Raw genomic sequence first — 20254 nt, forward strand, 5'->3', positions numbered from 1 at the left:
CTACTATCTTCTCTTCATTCCAGTGTCTGATAATGAGATGGTACTGCTCACCTACGTGAGACAGGCTGTATACCCTTTATTCCACATTCCCTCCTGACCTTAGCTCCCTACTCCACCTTTATCCCCATTTTCTGTCTAATATTACATCTTTCCCTATATATTGGTACTTTCCTTACTATCTACAAACACATTTAAATCTTTCAAGTCTTATAAAAAATCCCAACCTTCATTAGATCCTCATATCCTATATATCGCCTGTCCTTCTCAACTAAGCTTGAGAAAATCAGTAGTCAACCCTGTACTTCTTTTCCACTAATTCAGTCTGCTTTGTCCTAAGTTATTAGTTATATCTCTTAATTGCTAAATTTAACACAGTCTTTTCTAATCCTTTTACTTTTGAGGATTCAAATCCTTTAGAGATAGCTGAGTGGTACAATGGATAAAGTATTGGGTCTAGAGTCAGGAAGATTTGAGTTAAATATGGACAAGTCATTTAAGATGTTTGCCTCATTTTCTTCAACTGTAAAATGAAGAGAATAATAGCCTCCACCTCACATGGTTCTTATGAGGATCAAATGAGATAATATTTGTAAAAGTGCTTAGTAGACATTATACATGCGTATTCCCTCCTTTTTTCCCTTTTGATCTCTTTTGATTTATTTGACATTTTTGATCACTTTTCTCCTGGAAAATCTTGGTTCTTCTTTCTATTTTAAATCCTTTTTAAGTTCATTTACTGTTTCTTCAATTGTGTCATGCCTACTAAATGTGGGTGTCCTTCAAGACTTCATCCTGGGCTGCCTTTTCCCCCAATATATTCTTTCTCATGTGGTGATGTCATCAAATTCCAAGAATTTGATTACTGCCTTTCTGAAAGTGATTACTAGATTTATATATTTAGCCCTAGTCTCTCTAGAACTCTGTGTATACCAGCTGCTTGTTGAACCTATCAAATTGGATATTCTATAGGCATCTCAAATTTAACATGTTCCAAAAAGAATTCCTTCTTGACTCCTCCCTGGGTACTCCCACTCTTCTCTCTCTTGAACTTCAAAATTATTGTTGACGGCACCACTGTCCTTCCACTCACCCAGGTTCACAATTCTCTACATCATTTGAACTTCTTTATCCCATTGTCAGTCTTTTTCCAAATTTTTAAATTTCTTTACATCTTTCACATGACTCTTCACTCATACAACTATCAGCCTACTCTTCCTGCTCTTATCAGCTCTCACCTGATCTATTGCAGTAATCTTCTAGGGGGGCCTCCATGCCTAAAGTCTCTTTTCATTCTAATTCATCTTTTACTTAACTTCTCAAATGATTTTCTTAAAACACAGAATTGACCCTCAATTCACTCTATGGATTCCTGTTGTCTTCAAGATCAAATATACTCCTTTGGCATTTAAAACTCTTAATTGGTTCTTTCCTATCTTTCCCATCTACTACTTTCTATATGTTCCATTATCTGTTTATATGGGCTTACTTGCAATTCTTTCCCCATGCTTGAAATATTTTCCTTCCAGTCACTGATTTAAAATCCCTGGCTTCTTTTAAGATTCATATCAACTGCCACCTCTTCTAAGAACTTTTTTTCTGGTCTTAGGTGTTAGTGTGATTTTTTTAAAGATTACCTTCCTTCTATTCTTTATCTTTTATGGTTTCATTTCTATGTTGTCCATTCCTCCTTGAGGGCAGGGACTCTTTAAATATTTTCTTTGTTTCCCCAGTTTTCCTCAGGCCCAAAGCTCTGGAGATATGATAAATGCTTGTTGATTGATTAGTAAAGTTTAGATGATATGGTAGAAGATATATTTGTAGATAGAGAGTTTATTTTATAGTTTTCTCTAAATTCTTGAAGGTTTTAGATTCTGTGTAGTTATCTTACACTGAAATGGCTTTTTGTCATACTTGATGCTGTCAGCTTTTGATCAGCTTACCCCCAAGTATTGAGGTTGGCCGTGGGGTCATAATTTATATTTTCAGATATTTTGATCCTTAGAAATGCAAATGGATCTTTTGGACTCTTGGTTCTGTGACAGTGATCAACTTTGGGGTCAGAAAAGTACTAAGGAACACAATTTAAAATTATATATGTCTTTGATCTCATCTTATGTTTAATGGGATGGAAAGACTTTACATCTATCTGAAAAGTCAGGAAGATATTGTTTCAAATTCTTCCCCTTAAGCCTGTTGGCTGTATGACCTTGGGCAACATTTAACCTCACATTGCCTTAAATAGATAGCTATATAATTTGAAATACAGTTGCTGATCTGCATTGGAAGAGGGATTTTTCCTCACCAGGAATTTCATATATTAATAAATCACATATCTGATCCAATAAAGATTTTTAATTTGTTTTATAACCAGTAAGTTAGCATAATAGCCAGGGAACTAAACCACATCCCTGTTGACATCTCACTATAAATGTGGTTTGGGTTCAAGAAATTAAAGCAGCTAGTTACTTATATACTATTCAGGAGTCTCATGCTCATGTCACAAAGAATATTGAAAAAAGAATTGAAGAATGGATGTGACAAGAGCAAAAATATCATCAAAAGTAAAGTAGACTTTATTTATAGATTGGAAGAGATGAATAAATGTGGATCCAATTCATCATCAGCTCAGTCTGCTGTCTTTATAATGTATTAGAATAATTATTATTCTAGGTAGAAGAATTAGAATAAAGGTTATATTTGCCAAATTAGAAGATAGATGATGACAGGATACCATGCATGGACATATTAATTTTACTTGGATTTATTTAACCAGATTATTGTCTTGGGGAAATGGATAAAAGTAAAGTAATTGCTTCAAACTGATAACTAGAAAAATTGAACTAGTGTAATAGGATTGCCACAGCGAGGAGGTTGAAAACTTATAACATGCTTTATCCCTCAAATATTTATCTCCCTGTAAGGATATGAGAGCCAAAGATACCACAGCATACAAATTTATTAAAAATGACAATGACAGTTCACAAGCAGTTATCTCAAGAAAGAGTGAAAGGCATTTGAGGAGAGAGTGACTCCAAAGAGAGTTTGGCAGGAGAACCAGCCAATTTCTATATAATTTTTAAAAATTTGTATATAATTTGTATATTATTTAAAAAAGCAACAGAAACCCAAAGAAGGGAAGATTCTAAAAGAATGTAAAAGATCCTAGATGATACACAGTTCTTGTGTATCAATTGAATTTTTGTGTAAAAATTGAATTTTTAAAAAGTTGACATCATTGAACAAAATCCAGTCTTGAAGGTTCTCATAAAACCAAGTATCTTCAAAATATATTATAAAAATAGGGCAAGACTCTGCTTATGTAATGTGTCTACTGAATAACTTGATATTTTGACTCACTGTTGCATAAAATAGAGAACTATATACTTACCTTGGTCATGGAAAGTGTTAACACAAAAAGTTTAAACAATAGAATTCTCTAAATGTTTTTATTCAGAGATGATAATTTGTTAATTATTCAAGAGAAATTTGTTTAGCCAATATTAAAAAACCAGTCTTTGATCAGTGAGTATTCCTCAGACTGATAAGAGCCATCTTGTTAGTCCATCTGCATAGTTGTTTTGAACAGATATTATATATAAATAATACTGGGCTATCAAAGCAAAACTTTTTTACTCTATTTATTCTTTACTGATTTTAAAAATCCTCATTCCTAGAGCAGAGTGTTTCCTTTTATTTTTTAAAAATAGTTTTGTATTTTTCCAGAAATGTGCAAATATAGTTTTCAACGTTTAACTTTTCAAATTTTTCTCCCAGTCTCCCTTTTCCCCAAGACAGCAAGCAATTCAAATATAGGTTAAATATGTGCGGTTCTTCTAAATATATTTCCATATTTGTCATGCTGTGCAAGAAAAATCAGATCAAAAGTGAAAAAGAGAAAAAAGAAAACAACAACAAAGAGATGAAAATATCCTTTGATCCATATTCAATTTCCAGAGTTCTCTTTCTGGATACAGATGGCACTTTACATCACAAGTTTATTGGAAATGCCTTGAATTTCCTTATTGTTGAAAAGAGCCAAATCTATCACAATTGATCATCACATAAACTTCTTGTTGCTGAACCAATGTTCTCTTGATGATGCTCACTTCACTTAGAATCAGTTCATATTAAGTCTTTTCAAGCTTTTCTGAAGTCATCCTGCTGATTGTTTCTTATAGAACAATATTTCATTACATTCACATACCATAATTTATTTAGCCATTCCCCAAACTGATTAAAAAAACGCTCAACTTTCAGTTATTTGCCCCTACAAAAAGGGCTGCTACAAACATTTTTGCACATGTAGTCCTTTTCCCTTTTTTATAATCTCTATGGCATACATGCCCTGGATCAGAGAGTATGCACAGTTTTACATGCCTTTGGGAATAGTTCCTAACAAGCAAAACTTTTAAAAACAAATGTTTTTCCAGTGATGTCATATGGCAGCAACTATAATATACAATTTCTGAAGTATCTAAACTGCAAGTGAACTAAAATGGTTAATATTATAAGTAAGCTGTAACATATTCTAACAATTTGTACATAAAAGATATTAAGGATGCATATGGGAACAAGAGAAAATAAAATGATTCTATATTAAAAATAATAGATGGATAACCCAAGTACTCATTGGTTTCCTCAAGATAATAATACTGCTAGAGGAAAACTTGTAGAATTAATTGTTTTACATATGTAAATAAGGAGTGGAGGAATATGAATTTTAGAGAAAGGAACTCCACAGTCCTTAGAATTTCAGGATAAATGGCAATTTTGCCTTTTCATGTAACATAATTTTACTAACTGAAGGTTTATATTCATATTTGTGTGGTTTTTATACAAGTGTGTCTTTAGTTCCAGGTATAATGTATGTGTTGTATTTGAAGTTTAAATGTAAAAGACAATAATTATTTGTTTCATTAGCATTTTTGGAAAACAAACTGGATTACATCTATGATATGAATTTAAATTTATATGATTTAAGCATTTTTCAGATTGAAATGAATGCTTTTGTTATAAGCATAGATTTTTCTCTTTTTGTCAGAAGGAATGTAGCTATTTAAAAAATCCTCAGATGATAATAAAACTGATTTTTAACATAAGCTTCATCTTTTCCCAAAAGAAATCAGATAAAAAAAAAAAAAAACAACAGGGAAAACAGGGTTGTTACAGAAGATGGCAGCCTCTCCTTTGTTGATTCCCACCTCCTTGAGGAAAAATACAGCTCTTCAAATCTACAGTGCTACCTTGGGATTGAGACCTACCCCTAAAAGAGGAAAATACTAAGGATCATTAGAGAGTAAACCCTTTCCACCATGGATGTACTCAATCTTAATTCATTGTGTGACTAAAAGTTATGTTTTGGGTTTGTCTCACCATGTCATAGTTCTGTCTCTTATCTATAGTTTCTGTTTAATACTGACAGTTTCCACTTGATTCAGGAATTTGGTATTTTCCAGGCATTCCTCAGGGTCCAGGAGGCTTGCTCTTTATTTGTTTGCTTAGAATCTCCCTTTTTCTGCTTTTAAAAAAATGTTTTGTTGATATTCTTCTCTTGTCACTGTCATCTTACCAGCAACTCTTCTCTACCACTTCCTTTGCCCAAAACCACATAGGAGGTAAGTGACAAAGGAAGATTTGAATTCTGGTTCTTTGATTCCAGAGCACTACAGTTTCATCAACTTAGTGTGCATCCATTGCCCACATTTTTTTCTACTATAGAAAGTGCTGCTATTAATATTTTTGTATAGATGAGACCTTTTCCTCAGGTATTGATCTCCTTGGGTATATAGGAATTACTCCTTCATAATGCCACTGTGATCCGCTTTTGTTCATATATAGCTCATCGCTTGCTCCAGGAACACTTAAATCTCCATGGCTTTGTCTCCTGCCATCCCTGGTGGTTCTTTTTCTACAGAGGTCTTAGTCTCTATGTATTAACTACTACTCTCCTTTTCTCTCAATTCTTACAGTGATTGCTGTAAAGCTTTTTAATTACCAGAATCATATGTAAATTAAGGCAAAGAAGATCCCCTTAGATAGAGATCTCAAATTGGCTGATTATGAGTTTGTAGATCCCATCATATCTTTATTCCCATGGCTTGCTGGCATTTTTCCATTGAAAGATGGGCATGCAGCAGAGTCCTGGAGAGCCACCCCATTAAAGGCCTCACCTTTTAAACAAGGACTTTATATGATACTCTGTATTCTTTACTAATCTTTAGGTTTCAAATGAGGAGTATATTAGATTGTTACCACCTTTGTAGTAAGTGAAGTAGGCCTTCTGGAAGCAGAGAGTAATCATCAGTGGTTTTTTGAAGTCTGAAACCAAGAAGTGTATGTATGGTGTTCGGAGCATAAGTTTTTGACAGCCTAGATTCAAGATTTCATAGAGTCTTAGAATTGAAAGGATACTAAACGATTACTTCAACCCTTGTGCTTCCTTTACCATTTTAGAAATAAAGTGGAAATAAATTATTCTGTGACTAGTTAGGAATTAGTAAGGAAATATGATCATTTATCTTAGAAATTTGCTTTTACAAATTGTAAAGTATCACATGTATAAATTTTGATTTAAAGATATACTAAGACTTTTGGGATATGCTGTATTTAATGTTTGCTTATAAAATTAGCTTAAGTATAATGGCTGTAAGAGTCAGCTTAGTATGACAGCTACATAGCTAACTCTAGAGCCAAGAGGATTTGGGCTCGAGTTCTGTTGTCTTAAACATATTGGTTATGTGACCTTGAGCAAGTAATTTCTCTTTTCTTTGCTCTAGGCATTTCTCTTAGAGATTAGATTGCACAAGAAGGTGTCAACCTGCATTGGTAAGAGTTTTCCTTATTTTGGAATTCTCTGTATCATTGAAATCACAGGTCCTGTTACTATATTTGTTCTATAATTTGCTTGAATAAAGAGGTTTGTTTTGGATCTGAAACTTTGTGATATAAATCTGGTAGGCTTATACTTCTCAAATCTCAGTGGAAAGCCTTATAGGGCTAATTTATAACCATGGTAGTGTCTCACCCTTTTGTGGTGAATGTCAGCAAATTCCTGAAGTTCTGGAACTGCCAAAATTATCAGAAGACTGCTATGAAATTTGGTGGTATTTGACCTTTGTGAGAAAAATCAACAAAGTATTACAGAATGTCCTGGCTGTCTGGTCCTTCAGTTCTTTCCAGATCTACTAGGTTGAATGGCAAAAGCAAGTCAGATAGTTTACTTGGTGCTTTGGTGTAAACTGTGCAGGAACTGAGATGAAATTTACCATGAGGATTTTCTTTTATGCTGGCAATTTTCTCAGTGGCAGGGTAGCTTCAATTTTATTAATGACATCCATAAGAAATGGAATTTGAAAGGCTACTTTGTACCACTGGCCATTCCATAAACTAAGAAAAACTTGTAGTTAGAAACTAAAATAAGTTTTCTATCGATACCAAAGTATTCTTTTCTAGATTTTGCAATATCAGTTCTATCAAATTTTGACTTTTGTTATACTTGACATTTTGTCATAGGCTTGGGACTTTAATCCATTATTACTTATGTCAGCAATTTAGAAAGTAGTATTATATACAGGCCATGCTACTAAAATTATTATCAAACTTGAAAATCCAATCAGAATTGTAATGGTATGCAAACTTTTAAGTCTGTTTAATTTAAACATCTTTCCCATATTTGTGTTGAATATGAGAAGTCAAAAACTATCAATTTTAGGTTTCCTTCTGTTATGACCAAATCATAGTCATCATAGAATAATGATCTTCAGAAATAAGAAAAATTTCAAAATTTTTTATTCAGAATTTAAATAGGAAAAAAATTTATTCATTATTCATAACTGAAGCAATATACATGGTTGCCTAATACGTCCTATTTGTTTGTTTTTTTTTGTCTAGATGACTAGAATCTTCTAACACCTGAACTCTCCCTCTGCAATGATCTTACCCATGCAGAGATATATATTTGAAGAGTTCATAAAAACAACATCCACATACTTTTTCATACCCTAAAAGCTTTCAACCTAAAACCTTCCTTTTCTCTGTAGGTTGACTATTTGTAAAGTGTCTCAAGATACAAAGAGGAAATGGCTCAATGTCTCAGGCAGGGAGAGTTCCAGATGGGGCAGCGCAAGTGCCATCTACAGTGGAAAATTGTATGAAGGATGGGAAACAGAAGAGGCCAAGATTGGAGGAGCAGGTGGGGGAGTAGGACATTAGTTCAGATTAAGATAGATGTGTCATAAAAGTATTTGTTTTTATGTTTAAAGATCCTTTATATTGTGTCCATAATACTCTTCATTACATGATTGTACTTATCCCAAGATGATGAAATAAAAAAGCAACAGTAGAATATATTGGTGTTGGAAGTCCATGGTACAGCCTTAGCTTTTGGCTGTAGTATTCCAGTGAGAGAGATATGACCCATGTTTTCTCACTGAACCCAGGTATTTTTTTTTTAACTTGAATTACAATTGAATTTTTTATGTCATTTAACTTTATTTTAGAGGTACTATTGTGAGGTAGTGCGAGAATGTTGGAAACAATTTCAAAGTTATTTTTTTCCCCACTCGTTTCCACATTATGCTTCCGTGTATTAAAAATTAGGATGCTATTTTATGTGCTAGTTTTTCAAAACTTTAATGCTCTCAAGAAAGAAAACTAAGCATTAAAAAGGAATTTTAAAAGAACAACTCTTTGTCATCTCTTTTGAAATTAAAGTTTGTGATAAGGGAGAATTTGGATACCTCTTTTACATTTTTGAAATTGCCTCTCCCTCTTGTGATACAAATTGATTTTGCTTCTGTGACTCCCTGTTCTTTCAGAAATTACTGTTGTTGTCATACTCTTATGATGAAGATGACCTTGAGCAGTTAGGGAAAAGTAGACAATTTTTAGTTAACTTTTTTTTTCCCACTTCTATTTTTATTGTTTGGTTTTTTTTCCCCTCAGTGTATAGCTCATGGTCCTGATCCTTATGGTCTCCTTTTCTTCCATGCAAGCTTAGTTTTTAGGAAAGACTTTTAAAACAATAATGCCTAATTTACTTCTCAAATTTCTATTCCAAAAAATGCATGAATGATGCTTAGAAGAGAGCAACATGAGTTTAGACTGCTATATTTCTTTCTGAGGGGTGATACTTGGGGGAAGGGAGGGATGATGGGGAACAAGAGGCATAAAATGGGGAAGAAGTTTTATAAATCTGATTTAGTCAGCTGAGTGGCCTTTATTATGTTCCATATTCTCAGAATGTTACTTAAAGTTTTTATTGTATAGTTCAATGTTAAATATATGCTATTTGTATTCCTTTAATTTCTTTATGTATTAGTCTCATTTCCCAAACAAGATTGTAAGCTCCTTTGAGAGTAAGCACCATCAAACTTTGATATCTCCTAGAATACAAATATATGGTTTATTAAATAAATATTATACATCCATATTCAGTTGTACTCTGAAGCTAGATAGTTAGATAGGATAATCCAATTTTAGACTTTTTAAAAATAAAAGACCAAACATCTATTAGAACATGCTGAAGTAAAGAATAAAATTCTTAGTTTAGCTATGTTTTTCTCTTTCTACTAAGATGATAGTGAAGATTATAATTTTGACTTTAGTATTTGTTTTTATAGCAAAAGGAAAACATTTAAGTTCACATGAGTAAATTTTTTATGTTGAGTAAAACATCATTTTAACTGAGCGTCGTTTGATTTGTGTTGTACTGTCTCAAAATTAGATACACCATATTGCGTCTAGATTGTCTAGCTTATCTATCCTGTCAGTTTTCAGTATCATAGTGAATGTCTTAGGGATGACAGTAAAGTTAAGACAGAAGATAGTCTTTGTTCTTTGACCTCTCCTTGCTGTTGTGAGCATCTAGAATCCTTTTGTGACTTTCAAGCTATATACCTTGCAGATTCCATGTTACCAGAGAGTAAGATGAGTTAGTCATACTCTATATGATGTTTCTTAGAGCCATGAGGGCTTTCTCATGGCCTTGACATGAAAGCAGAATATTTAATTCAAGAATTAGTATCTTCTCTGTTGAATGGGATTCTGTAGTAACAACTAATCACCAAGCATCTATAAAGCACCTACTATGCAAGCCTACTATGTGCCAGGTTATAGGAATACAAATGCAAAGAGTGAAAAATCTCTGCCAGCAAAATCCTTCCCCAAGTTCAGTGCCTTCTTTGGACTGAACCCATTTCTTTTGAGTTTTTAAGGGTTTTTAGTGTAAACATGCCAAGAATTGCCACCTATCTCTTTCTGAAAACACATTGATGATCACAATAGAAAGCTTTACTCCTTCCCATTTTTGTCTTTCCCCTCCCTTCCTATCATAGAAAGCTTTGGATTCTGCTTATTTGACAGAAATAAGCATCTAAGAAGTCTCTTTTCATAAATTCTTAATTGCATGACATTACAATATAAGCCAATCATGTAGAAATACTAAAACTAATCAAAAGTAAATTAATTGGGGCTACTAGATGGTGTAGTGAATAGAAAAATAGCTCTGGAGTCAGGAGGACCTGAGTTCAAATATGGCTTCAGACGCTTAATGCTTACTAGCTTTGTGATCTTGGGCAAGTCATTTCACCCCAGTGGCAGGCACACACACACACACACACACAAATTAGTTATTTTCAAGATTTTTTTGTAAAGTTCACTTATCTGTAAAGCTTTAAAAAATTTAAGTATGGAAATTTACAACTATATAGTATCTAGTTCTTTGAACTATTTTTCCATAGCCTCCTATTTTGATTTTCATAAGCATTTAAGAATCTTGTGTAAGTAGTTTAGGGTAATAGAATGATGGATTTTGAATCTGAAACTTGACTGAACGCTGTGATCTTAGGAAAGTTAACTTTTCTCTCTGGCTCTCAGTTACCTCACCTTTTTGGCCTGTTTCCACATTTGTAAAATGAGCATAATTATTCTACTTTAGGAGGGTTTTGTGAGGAAAGGGCTTTGTAAATCCTTAAACGCAATACAGGTATAATTTTTATTGTTGTATACATTAGAGATGAAAAGCTGTAAGACTGCTATATTATGTAACATAAACTATCCATAGCATAAAACATAGCATATATTCCAGTGGAATAATCTAAATATGTAAAAAAAGATAATTAAAAATTATTCACAAGCATTTATTAAGTCACTATATTCAGAGCACTATGTTTTGGAAAGCATTTTGTGAATTCCCCCTACCAGATTGATCATTATGGTTGGCAAAGCTTAACACCAGCATATATGGAGCCACAGAAGTTCTGAGTGGAAAAGACCTTAGGGACCATCTAGTTCAAGCCATCTCCCCAGAAAGAATTTCCTCTACGATATTTGGTCTTTGCTGAACTACCTCTTATGAATATCCACTTATGGATAACACTAGTTGTAAGGAAGGTTTTCTTGCCATTGAACATAAATTGACTTCATGCAGTTTCTACTCCTTGATCCTATGTCTGCCTTAAGTAGAACCAACCCTCTTTCAGTTGAAGGGTTCTGATGTTAAAATCCAAGTCTGCTTTTTCCCAGAGTAGATAATCCCAGAATACTTGAGATTTCTCCTTTCACCATCTTCTCTAGATGTAGTCTGGCTTATCAATATCATTTTTAAAAAAAATTTTTATTTAATAATTACTTTATATTGACAGAATCCATGCCAGGGTAAATTTTTTTTTTACAACATTATCCCTTGCACTCGTTTCTGTTCTGATTTTTTTTTTCCCTTCCCTCCCTCCACCCCCTCCCCTAGATGGCAATCAATATCATTTCTTAAGTGACAGGAAGCTAGATAATGCAGTAGATAGAATCCCTGGAGTGAGGAAGACAACATCTTCTTGGTTCAGATCTGGCCTCAGATACTTACTAGTTGCGTGACCCTGGGCACTGTATGCTGTTTGCCTCAGTTTCCTCATTTGTAAATGAAGTAGAAAAGGAAATAACAAATTTCTTAAGTATCTTAGGAAAACCCCAAAGAGAGTCACAGAGAGTTGGGCATGACTGAAAACAAATAATAACAATGTCCAGAGTGGAATATAGTACTGGTATAGTCTCACCAGGATTTAGCTCTGCAGGACTATCTGCAATACTATCTTCTTAGATATTAATAGCTACTTTTATGTACCCTAAAAATCACATTAACATAAAGTTTCTCTTGAATTTAATTGTATTACATTCAACCTAATGGTCTAGCCTGGTAAGGCTAGATCTTTTTGTATCCTGATTTTGGGGATATCCAGAATGTTAGTTATTCTCATAATCTTTGCTTCATTTATAAACTTTTGTTAGTAGTAGATTTAAATCATCAATACTTGATAAAAATGTTAAATTGCTTAGGGCCAACCATAGATCCCTGTGATTTCTGTTGGAAACCCCTTTTCAAGGATAAATCTACTATTTGGAGAGTTGTCTGGGTTTTCCTTTTTAGGTCTTTTCAACTAGGTCTGAATCCATCTGTTAGCTAGGCTACATCTCTCCCACAAGAATAACATTAAAGACTTTTATCAGATTGAGTTTAGAATGAAAACTAAGATTAGCTTACATTTAATGATCATCTAAAATTTATAGTAAGAGGATGTGACTTAGAAACATAGTGGACAGTCAGGTTTAGATGTTTGGAAAATAAAGTATTAACTTTTAAAAAATGATTTTTATTCACTTATTTATTTTTTGAAGCGGCAAGGAGGCTTGTGGATAAAAGGATCAGGAAGACTGGATTAAAATCCAGGGTGTTACTAAGTTTATCTTTGTGACCCCAGGAAAATCATTTAATCTATAATTTACTAAATTATGGACTTACCTCTGAGATGGTGGACTAAGTTATCTAAACTGAGAATTCATTGAACCTTGAGTATTAATTAGCATATGGACAGTCTAAACATTTACTTATCTAGATTAAATACAGGATAGTAAAAAATGTTTGATGTTGACCATTCATGAGGACAATTTAAATATCTTTTGTTAGAGGAAGATTCCCAATGAAAAGTTATATAACATTATGTAGATTTAGAAAATTATCCTATAGACCTGCTATTTTTTTTTCCCTCTAGAATCATATATGTCAGACTCAAAAGGAATTTGAAAAAAATTATTTCTTGGTGTAAGAAAACCTTAAAAGCTTTTTTTGGGGTGCTTTCAAAAAGAAATAATAGACTAGTATTCTAAAAGTGTTCTTTATTTACTTTTATATATATAGGTCAAATTTTTATCATGTTATGCAAATCTAATATATATATATGTATATATACATATATAGAGAGATATAGATCAGTATCATAAACATAATTCTTTACTTGCTATATTTCTTTCAGGGGAAGGCAGCCAGCATCCTTTTGGAGCCATGAATATTACCCGTACTCCAACTGTTGCACAGATTGGCATTTCAGTGGAATTACTGGATAATTTGGCCCAGCTGACTCCTGTTGGCAATGCTGCTGTATCATCTGTTGATTCATTCACTCAGGTAATATGATGAAAATAGAGAACAATTTAGCATACTTCAAACTTCAGCCTTTTGATTAGTACAAATATCAACATTTTTAAAAAATCCTCAGATATTAGTTACTTAACCTATGCCTTTAGAAACTGGTCCCACCAAGTATTTTGATCAGTTAAGAAATACCCATTTTGGGTATTAATTTTTTAGATAGGAAGATTAGGTAACTGAATTAGTCTTTTAAGTGGAATGTTCTCATAGTTAACATTTACACAAACCTGTTAGGGTCTGTGACCCATGAATCTCCGACATGTTATAAAGTCCTGTGCATCAGAGTGCATCAGTGCTCTGTTTTAACTGAGGAGGGGAAAACCAGTAATATTTTTTTGTCTACTTGAGATCAAAACACTAAAAATGAATTCTATTTTCAAAATTAGAATAGAAAAAGAGGATTTAAATATTTTGTATATAGAAAAAGATTGTTTTTGGGATATGCTGACCTATTAGTGAATTTAAAAATTAATAGCATCTAATACAGATCTACTAAAGAAAACAGCAAATAAGTTCTCTTAAAGTATATGATTAAAATGAATTTATAACATAGTAGGAAAGTAGTTCTTATGCTACTATCCATGATATCGCATAGAGTTGACTCTGAAGCAAGGAAAATCAAAATTCAGATAATGCTTTTGACACCTTTTGGGTTTGTGATCCTGGGCAAATGTTGTGACTCTCTGAGATTTAAATAAAATCAGAGAAACAGTCAATCTGCATTGATGAGAGAGTCCTCTACTCTAGTGACATTATAGGTCCAGTCCCTATTCCTATTTATATTAGACTAGGAGTAGAGAGGGACTGTTGAGATCATTGGTGAATATGGATCCTTATTCATTTAAAATATTTTTTCTTTAAAGAATAAAAAATTCACTTTTTCTAATTTAAACTAATTTGATTTTGCTATCCATTGATTTGCTATCCATAATAGTTAAAATACTTTAGCTTTTTTTGTTCTCTCTCACACCTTGTCCTCTCCCTCCCCAGTATTTTAGAATTAGTCTTTTCTCTTACCAACATATTTTTGGTATATCTTTTTTTTTTTTTAATTTTAATATCTTTTTATTGATAGAACGCATGCCAGGGTAATTTTTTTACAGCATTATCCCTTGCATTCATTTCTGTTCCGATTTTTCCCCTCCCTCCCTCCACCCCTTCCCCCAGATGGCAAGCAGTCCTTTACACGTTGAATAGGTTACAGTATATCCTGGATACAATATATGTGTGCAGAACCGAACAGTTTTCTTGTTGCACAGGGAGAATTGAATTCAGAAGGTATAAATATTGGTATATCTTCTGAAGGAGTTCTTCTAATTCTGTTTTTGTTATGTTTCTTACAACTAACATTTGACACTGAATTTTTGTTTGTGAGAAAGGAGGAAAAAATGATTTTCTGGTAGTCAAAAAAATAGTACTTAGCACCTGACTTAATTAGCTTTCACCTTTGTGTCTTAAATGCCTTATTTAATTAACTCTGTATTTATACTGTCCTGATTAAAGCTTTGAAATTTTTTTTTTTGTTTGTTTGTTTGTTCTGAAAGGTTGTGAATATGTATATTTATGTTGGGAACAACATTTTTTCCCTTTTTCTATATGTTCTTGAAATGTATACACTTGGAAGTTGAAAAATTATAAATTTTGAATTTGAATTATAAAGACAGTGCTGGAAAAACACTTTTAACTTCTAGCACAACATTCACAAATCTATCAAAATCTATTCGGGGGAAAGATGCCCACATTTTAAAACTGCAATTAACTTTGGGGCATGAATAATAAATAGTTCAAAACCTAATTGTTTGACAAAATGAGAAAGATGTCTTTTATTTCATTTCCTAAATTAGACATCATTTAATACCTAAGAAAGTTAAAGAACCAAGTAAACAGTATATTTTTGGCATTGCATAAGAATTCATAGGCTGTTTATTTGCTTTTCAGTTTACTCAGAAGATGTTGGATAACTTCTATAATTTTGCTTCATCATTTGCTGTGTCTCAGGCCCAGATGACACCAAATCCATCTGAAGTTTTCATTCCAGCAAACGTGGTTCTGAAATGGTGTGTGAAAATATATATTTTCACTTTTAATAACATTTATAAATTTCTTGATTATACATTTGTAAAACCAAGGGAAATGAATATATTCTATATTAAAAGGAATGCAGACTTTGGAGTCTAAGAATCTCTGTTTGAATCTCAAATAAACAATTTATCAGAGAACATATCACAGTAGAAAGCACACTCATTTTGGAGTCATAAGACCTGGCTTCAAGTTTGATCTTGAGATAAATAATCTCTGAGCAGGACCAAATCACTTAATCTTCCTCATTCATAAAGTGAAAGAGTGTGAGCAGATGTTTCTGAGATGTTTTCCAAATTCAAATCCATGATCCTATCTTGTGTGCCCTTCAAGTCTCATTTTACTCATCTGTGAAATAGATTTACATCAAATAATCTCTAAAATCTCTTTCAGTTATATATCTGATGATCCTGTGATTGTTCCTGTTTTTTGTGGATCATGCCTTTTTGCAGACAGACTTTTAAAAAATTTTATTTGTTTTATCATTAACAATAAATATTCAATGAGTAGCTGCTGGTTATTTGCATGACATACATTTGTTACCATGAAGTTAAAAGAGTACAGTTGTGCTAACCAGACTTATATTATTCACATATCATAGCCAGACTCTGCTATAACCACCATGTGCACTTTCTCTCCCATCTGGTTTTCCCACATGCCATTCTGGTATAAGAGCTTGGGAACACATTTAATGAGCTGGAAAGGATCCTCAAAAGCCATTGAGTTGAGCTGCACATTGTATGGCTGGAGAAACTGATCCCCAGATAAGAAAAAATGGTTTGTCGAAGGGCATATTTAAATTCAGGCCTCTTATTTTTTAAAACCACTCCTTTTTCTGCTGAACCATGATGTATTTCTAGTCCAGAGGTATCAGACACTGGTGGATGTAATTGGGAAAAATTTAATAAATAAAAATACAGTTATCCCTTCCCCATAATGGTTGCACTAAATTGTGGATTGTCATTACAAATTAAATGGAAATGTTTTAGGAATTTTGCAGAAGCCATAGAGTAGATGCAGGAGGCCAGCAGATGACAGAGGAAAAATTTAGAAATGTGATGTTAAAGATTTTTGTTTTGAAGACATATCTAGAAAGACTTAAAATATGATCACATTAATCTTCGCTAAGTGTTTACAATTTAGAAGCAGTAATGATCTGTTAAAATCAGGATATGGTACTTCATGGAATTTTTGTGCTTCTATAATTTTAAGTTACTACAAAATCTATAGCCATAGGTGATTTCAAATTCCATGTTTTCTATACTTTGTAGTATAGCATTTTGAATGAGATAATGTATGTAAAAGCAAAGCACTTTATATATCTAAAAGCTTTATATATTTAGCTATTAATAATAATTAGTTATGTCAGCACGAATGACATAGGAGTTGAAAAGAACCTAGGTTTGGAGTTGAGAAATCTGTCTTTTAATATTGCTTCCTGATTCTTATTAGCTGTGTAACCACTTAATGAAACAACAAAATTTCTTCACTTGTAAAATGTAGGTAATACTTATAGTACCTACTTCAAATGGTGTTGTTTTGAGGATCAAATAAGAAAGTGTATGTAAAATGTTGGTGAACTTTCAAATAATATATCATGTTCACTATGAACATTATTACCACTTTAGTTCCTGATTGCTTTGAATTTCAAATTAAATGAATGCCAGTATAATTAAAATCTAATTGTAATTTTTTAATATGTAGTTGTTCCCTCCCTTTTTCCATTTGCTAACTTGTTTTCATTTTTTCCTATGTCTTGACTTGTACATAATTTGGCAGATGGTAGGAGATACAATTTTAATTTTCTTACATGTAATTCTGTTTGCTTTCTTTTCTAGGTATGAAAACTTTCAAAGGCGACTAAGCCAGAACCCTCTTTTTTGGAAAACATGATTTAAATAAAGTAATTTTTAAAGGGTTCTGAACCATTGTCATATTTTGGAGATAATAAACCAACTGCTATCTAAAGCATGGGGATAAAGGAATAATGAAATCTAAATGGAAAAACTTCTTTTTAATTAAAATAAAGAAAAAAACAGTTAAATTAAAAACAGAAAATCCAAAATGTCCTCACTGTTGTTTTTTTCTTTACAAATTGAAAAACATATTCGAAAATAATAAAAGCATTTTATGTGATTTGGTTAAATATGAACTAATTAAAATAGATTTTTAATAAGTCATGATTTTGATGCCTTTCTGTGTAATATAAAACTTAACTAAAAATGGCATCACTTTTATAAATTCTCTTAATTCTATAAATTAAGTTAGTTGTTCCAGATTCAATAAGAAATTAGACAAAATTTTTCTTGTAGATTTCTCTCCTTTAAAATCTTCAAAAAAGATAACTTTTCATGTATTAGAAAGTAAGATGGGCTAGTTTTTTCCTTATGATTAAAGTAGTCTCAAGTTATGAAAAGTAGCTGTAGTTTTTGTATTCTGAAAGCTCATACTTTTTTTCTGCATATTTAGTTGTTATAATATTCATTAATGAGCAAAAGTAATGCTTTGTATGCAGAATACTGAAATTCATTAACTGCATGTTTAGAGTTAGCTTGCAAGGGTCACAAAGGCGGGAAGAATAAAAAAAAACAACTTTTTTACTTTGAAAAATCTTCATATGCTTTTAAGAAAAAATACTTTATACACAAATAAACATTGTGTAAGCCAGATTTCTTGATATTGTTTTTGTGCCTATTTAATGGGAGAGCAACTATGCTTAGAGATTCTTAATGTTAACCAGTCTTTCTTGATAATCCAGTAGAATTGGTGTGGCTGTATTTTTGATATAAAAGAATACTTCTATACAATACAACATATGACTATGTTTTTTTTAATTAGTTTAACTAATCTAGGCTTTAATTTCACTATGCCATTCCATAATGGTGTAATTGGTGTTCTACCATTGTAGACCTTAAATATTTATTCTTTATTATAGAGTGAAGGAAAAGGAAGCTGAAATAGCCTTTAGCACCTAATTATAGTATTTAGCTTTGGTCCAGTTATAGTGATGACTAAGTGAGAAAACTAGTGAGCATCATTTCTTATTATGTTGACATATTTGTTACCTCCTTATGATATTTAAATATGTAGTTTGAAAATCTTTTCACATAATGTAAAAAAATCAGCTTGACTTTTTGCTGGGAAGAACCGTAGAAATACCAGTTTCTTGAAATGATACACTTTTGGTTGGCACAAGGGTGAGAGCTATATTTCTGTTGCCAGTGCTTACACGTTTAAGAATAGTACCAAAATCTGTTATTTAAATGTTAAGTTATTAAACTTTTCAGAGGAATAATAAATATCATCACCCTAATTTTACACAGAGGCCAGCACTGATTAGATTTGGTTCTATGGACCATGGGAAAAAAATTTCATATGATAATAACATTACCTGTCATAGTACCTTTGCACACAAAAGGTAATGGTTTGTTTTTATTTAAAGCATTTGGCATAAATAGAACCTTTCCCTCTGTCCCCCCATACTCTATACCCCTATTATGAGATTTTATTGAAAGTTAAAAAAGTTACAAGCTGAAAAGTATCACTGATGCTGGACTGTGGACTAGTTTTATGTTGATTAAATTTTCCAGAGAAAATATTCAGCCTTTCTTTAAAATAGTGCTTTTGTTTTTATTCAAATAGTCTTTTGACCAAAGCCTTTCAATCAGTTCTTGCTTTATGTATATTCACATTATGCAAATTTGACTTTATCTAAAGAATTCTGAAAGAAATCCACATTTCCCCCCCAAAAAAAACCCTACTTTCTTTTTTTTTTAAATTGAGAGGCAATTGGGAGAGACTCCTGGATTTGAACTCAGGTCCTCCTGATTCCAGGGCCTGTACTCTGAATAGAGTTGTACCATCTAGCTGTCCCCCAAAATTATTTATGTTCATTTTATTATATAGTAGTGTATAGTCTTTTTTATTCAGACAAATTGCCTCTTAATCAGAACATCGTTAGATATAGACAGTTCTTCCATTGTGTACATTCCCATTTGCAAATTTAGTTCTTATGTAAAGAATTCTAAAAGAAATCCACATTCCAAAAAACAACTGTTAATTTTATTGAACAGTACTGTACTTTCCTTCTGCTCTTGCTTTCTGCTAGGGACTAAGGCCTCTCACCTCTGTGTGAAAAAACAATAACCCTAAAACTTCTAAGTAAAATTAGAAAAATTGATGCTCTACTATCGATTGGGGGTGGTATGGCTTGACATCTCCAACACAGAGAGGAGACCTTTACCCTTCTTTGTCCTCACATCCAGGTCCTGTTTTCTGTTTGTCTCTGGTAGTTATTGTGTTGGTTGTCTCCTGCCCTACAGGTTGCTAGTCCTCTCCTGTCTGTGTCTGATCTCAGTTCCCACAATGTTCTTCCTCTTGATTTAAATTGACTTCCTTTCCACTCTGGTCTTGGCTCCTCCTCCTGCTCTTGCTTCTCTGTCCTAGAACTTTGTGCTGGTCCTTCCCCCACAGGTTTGTCCCTTTCCTACCTCTTTCCCTCATTTTTCCAGGTCTGCTTACAGATTTGCATTACATAAAAATTGCTTTACAAGAGGTTTGCAGAACTTACATAAATTGTAGCTTTAAATCAAATAATTCAACAGGTAAAGGACTGCTGATTGCATCATATCAGCACTACATGTGTGTTTGGGCATAGAAACTTAAGATTTTGGGAAAGTTGTCCTTAGAGTAATGTTC

At 32.7% G+C, this 20254-nt stretch overlaps 1 protein-coding gene across 1 annotated transcript in view; it reads left to right on the top strand.

The window, feature by feature from the left end:
- The window catches only part of HIKESHI (heat shock protein nuclear import factor hikeshi), a 34588-nt gene extending 16363 nt beyond the window's left edge, over window positions 1-18225 (top strand). The window contains exons 3-5 of the mRNA XM_051987286.1: window positions 13302-13453; window positions 15416-15534; window positions 17395-18225. Of these exons, the coding sequence (XP_051843246.1) occupies window positions 13302-13453; window positions 15416-15534; window positions 17395-17449 (326 nt within the window). The 3' untranslated portion in view covers window positions 17450-18225. The remainder of the gene's footprint in view (window positions 1-13301; window positions 13454-15415; window positions 15535-17394) is intronic.
- The last annotated feature ends 2029 nt before the right edge of the window (window positions 18226-20254 follow it).

The sequence above is a fragment of the Antechinus flavipes genome, chromosome 3 (assembly GCF_016432865.1).
Source record: "Antechinus flavipes isolate AdamAnt ecotype Samford, QLD, Australia chromosome 3, AdamAnt_v2, whole genome shotgun sequence".
NCBI lineage: Eukaryota > Metazoa > Chordata > Mammalia > Dasyuromorphia > Dasyuridae > Antechinus > Antechinus flavipes.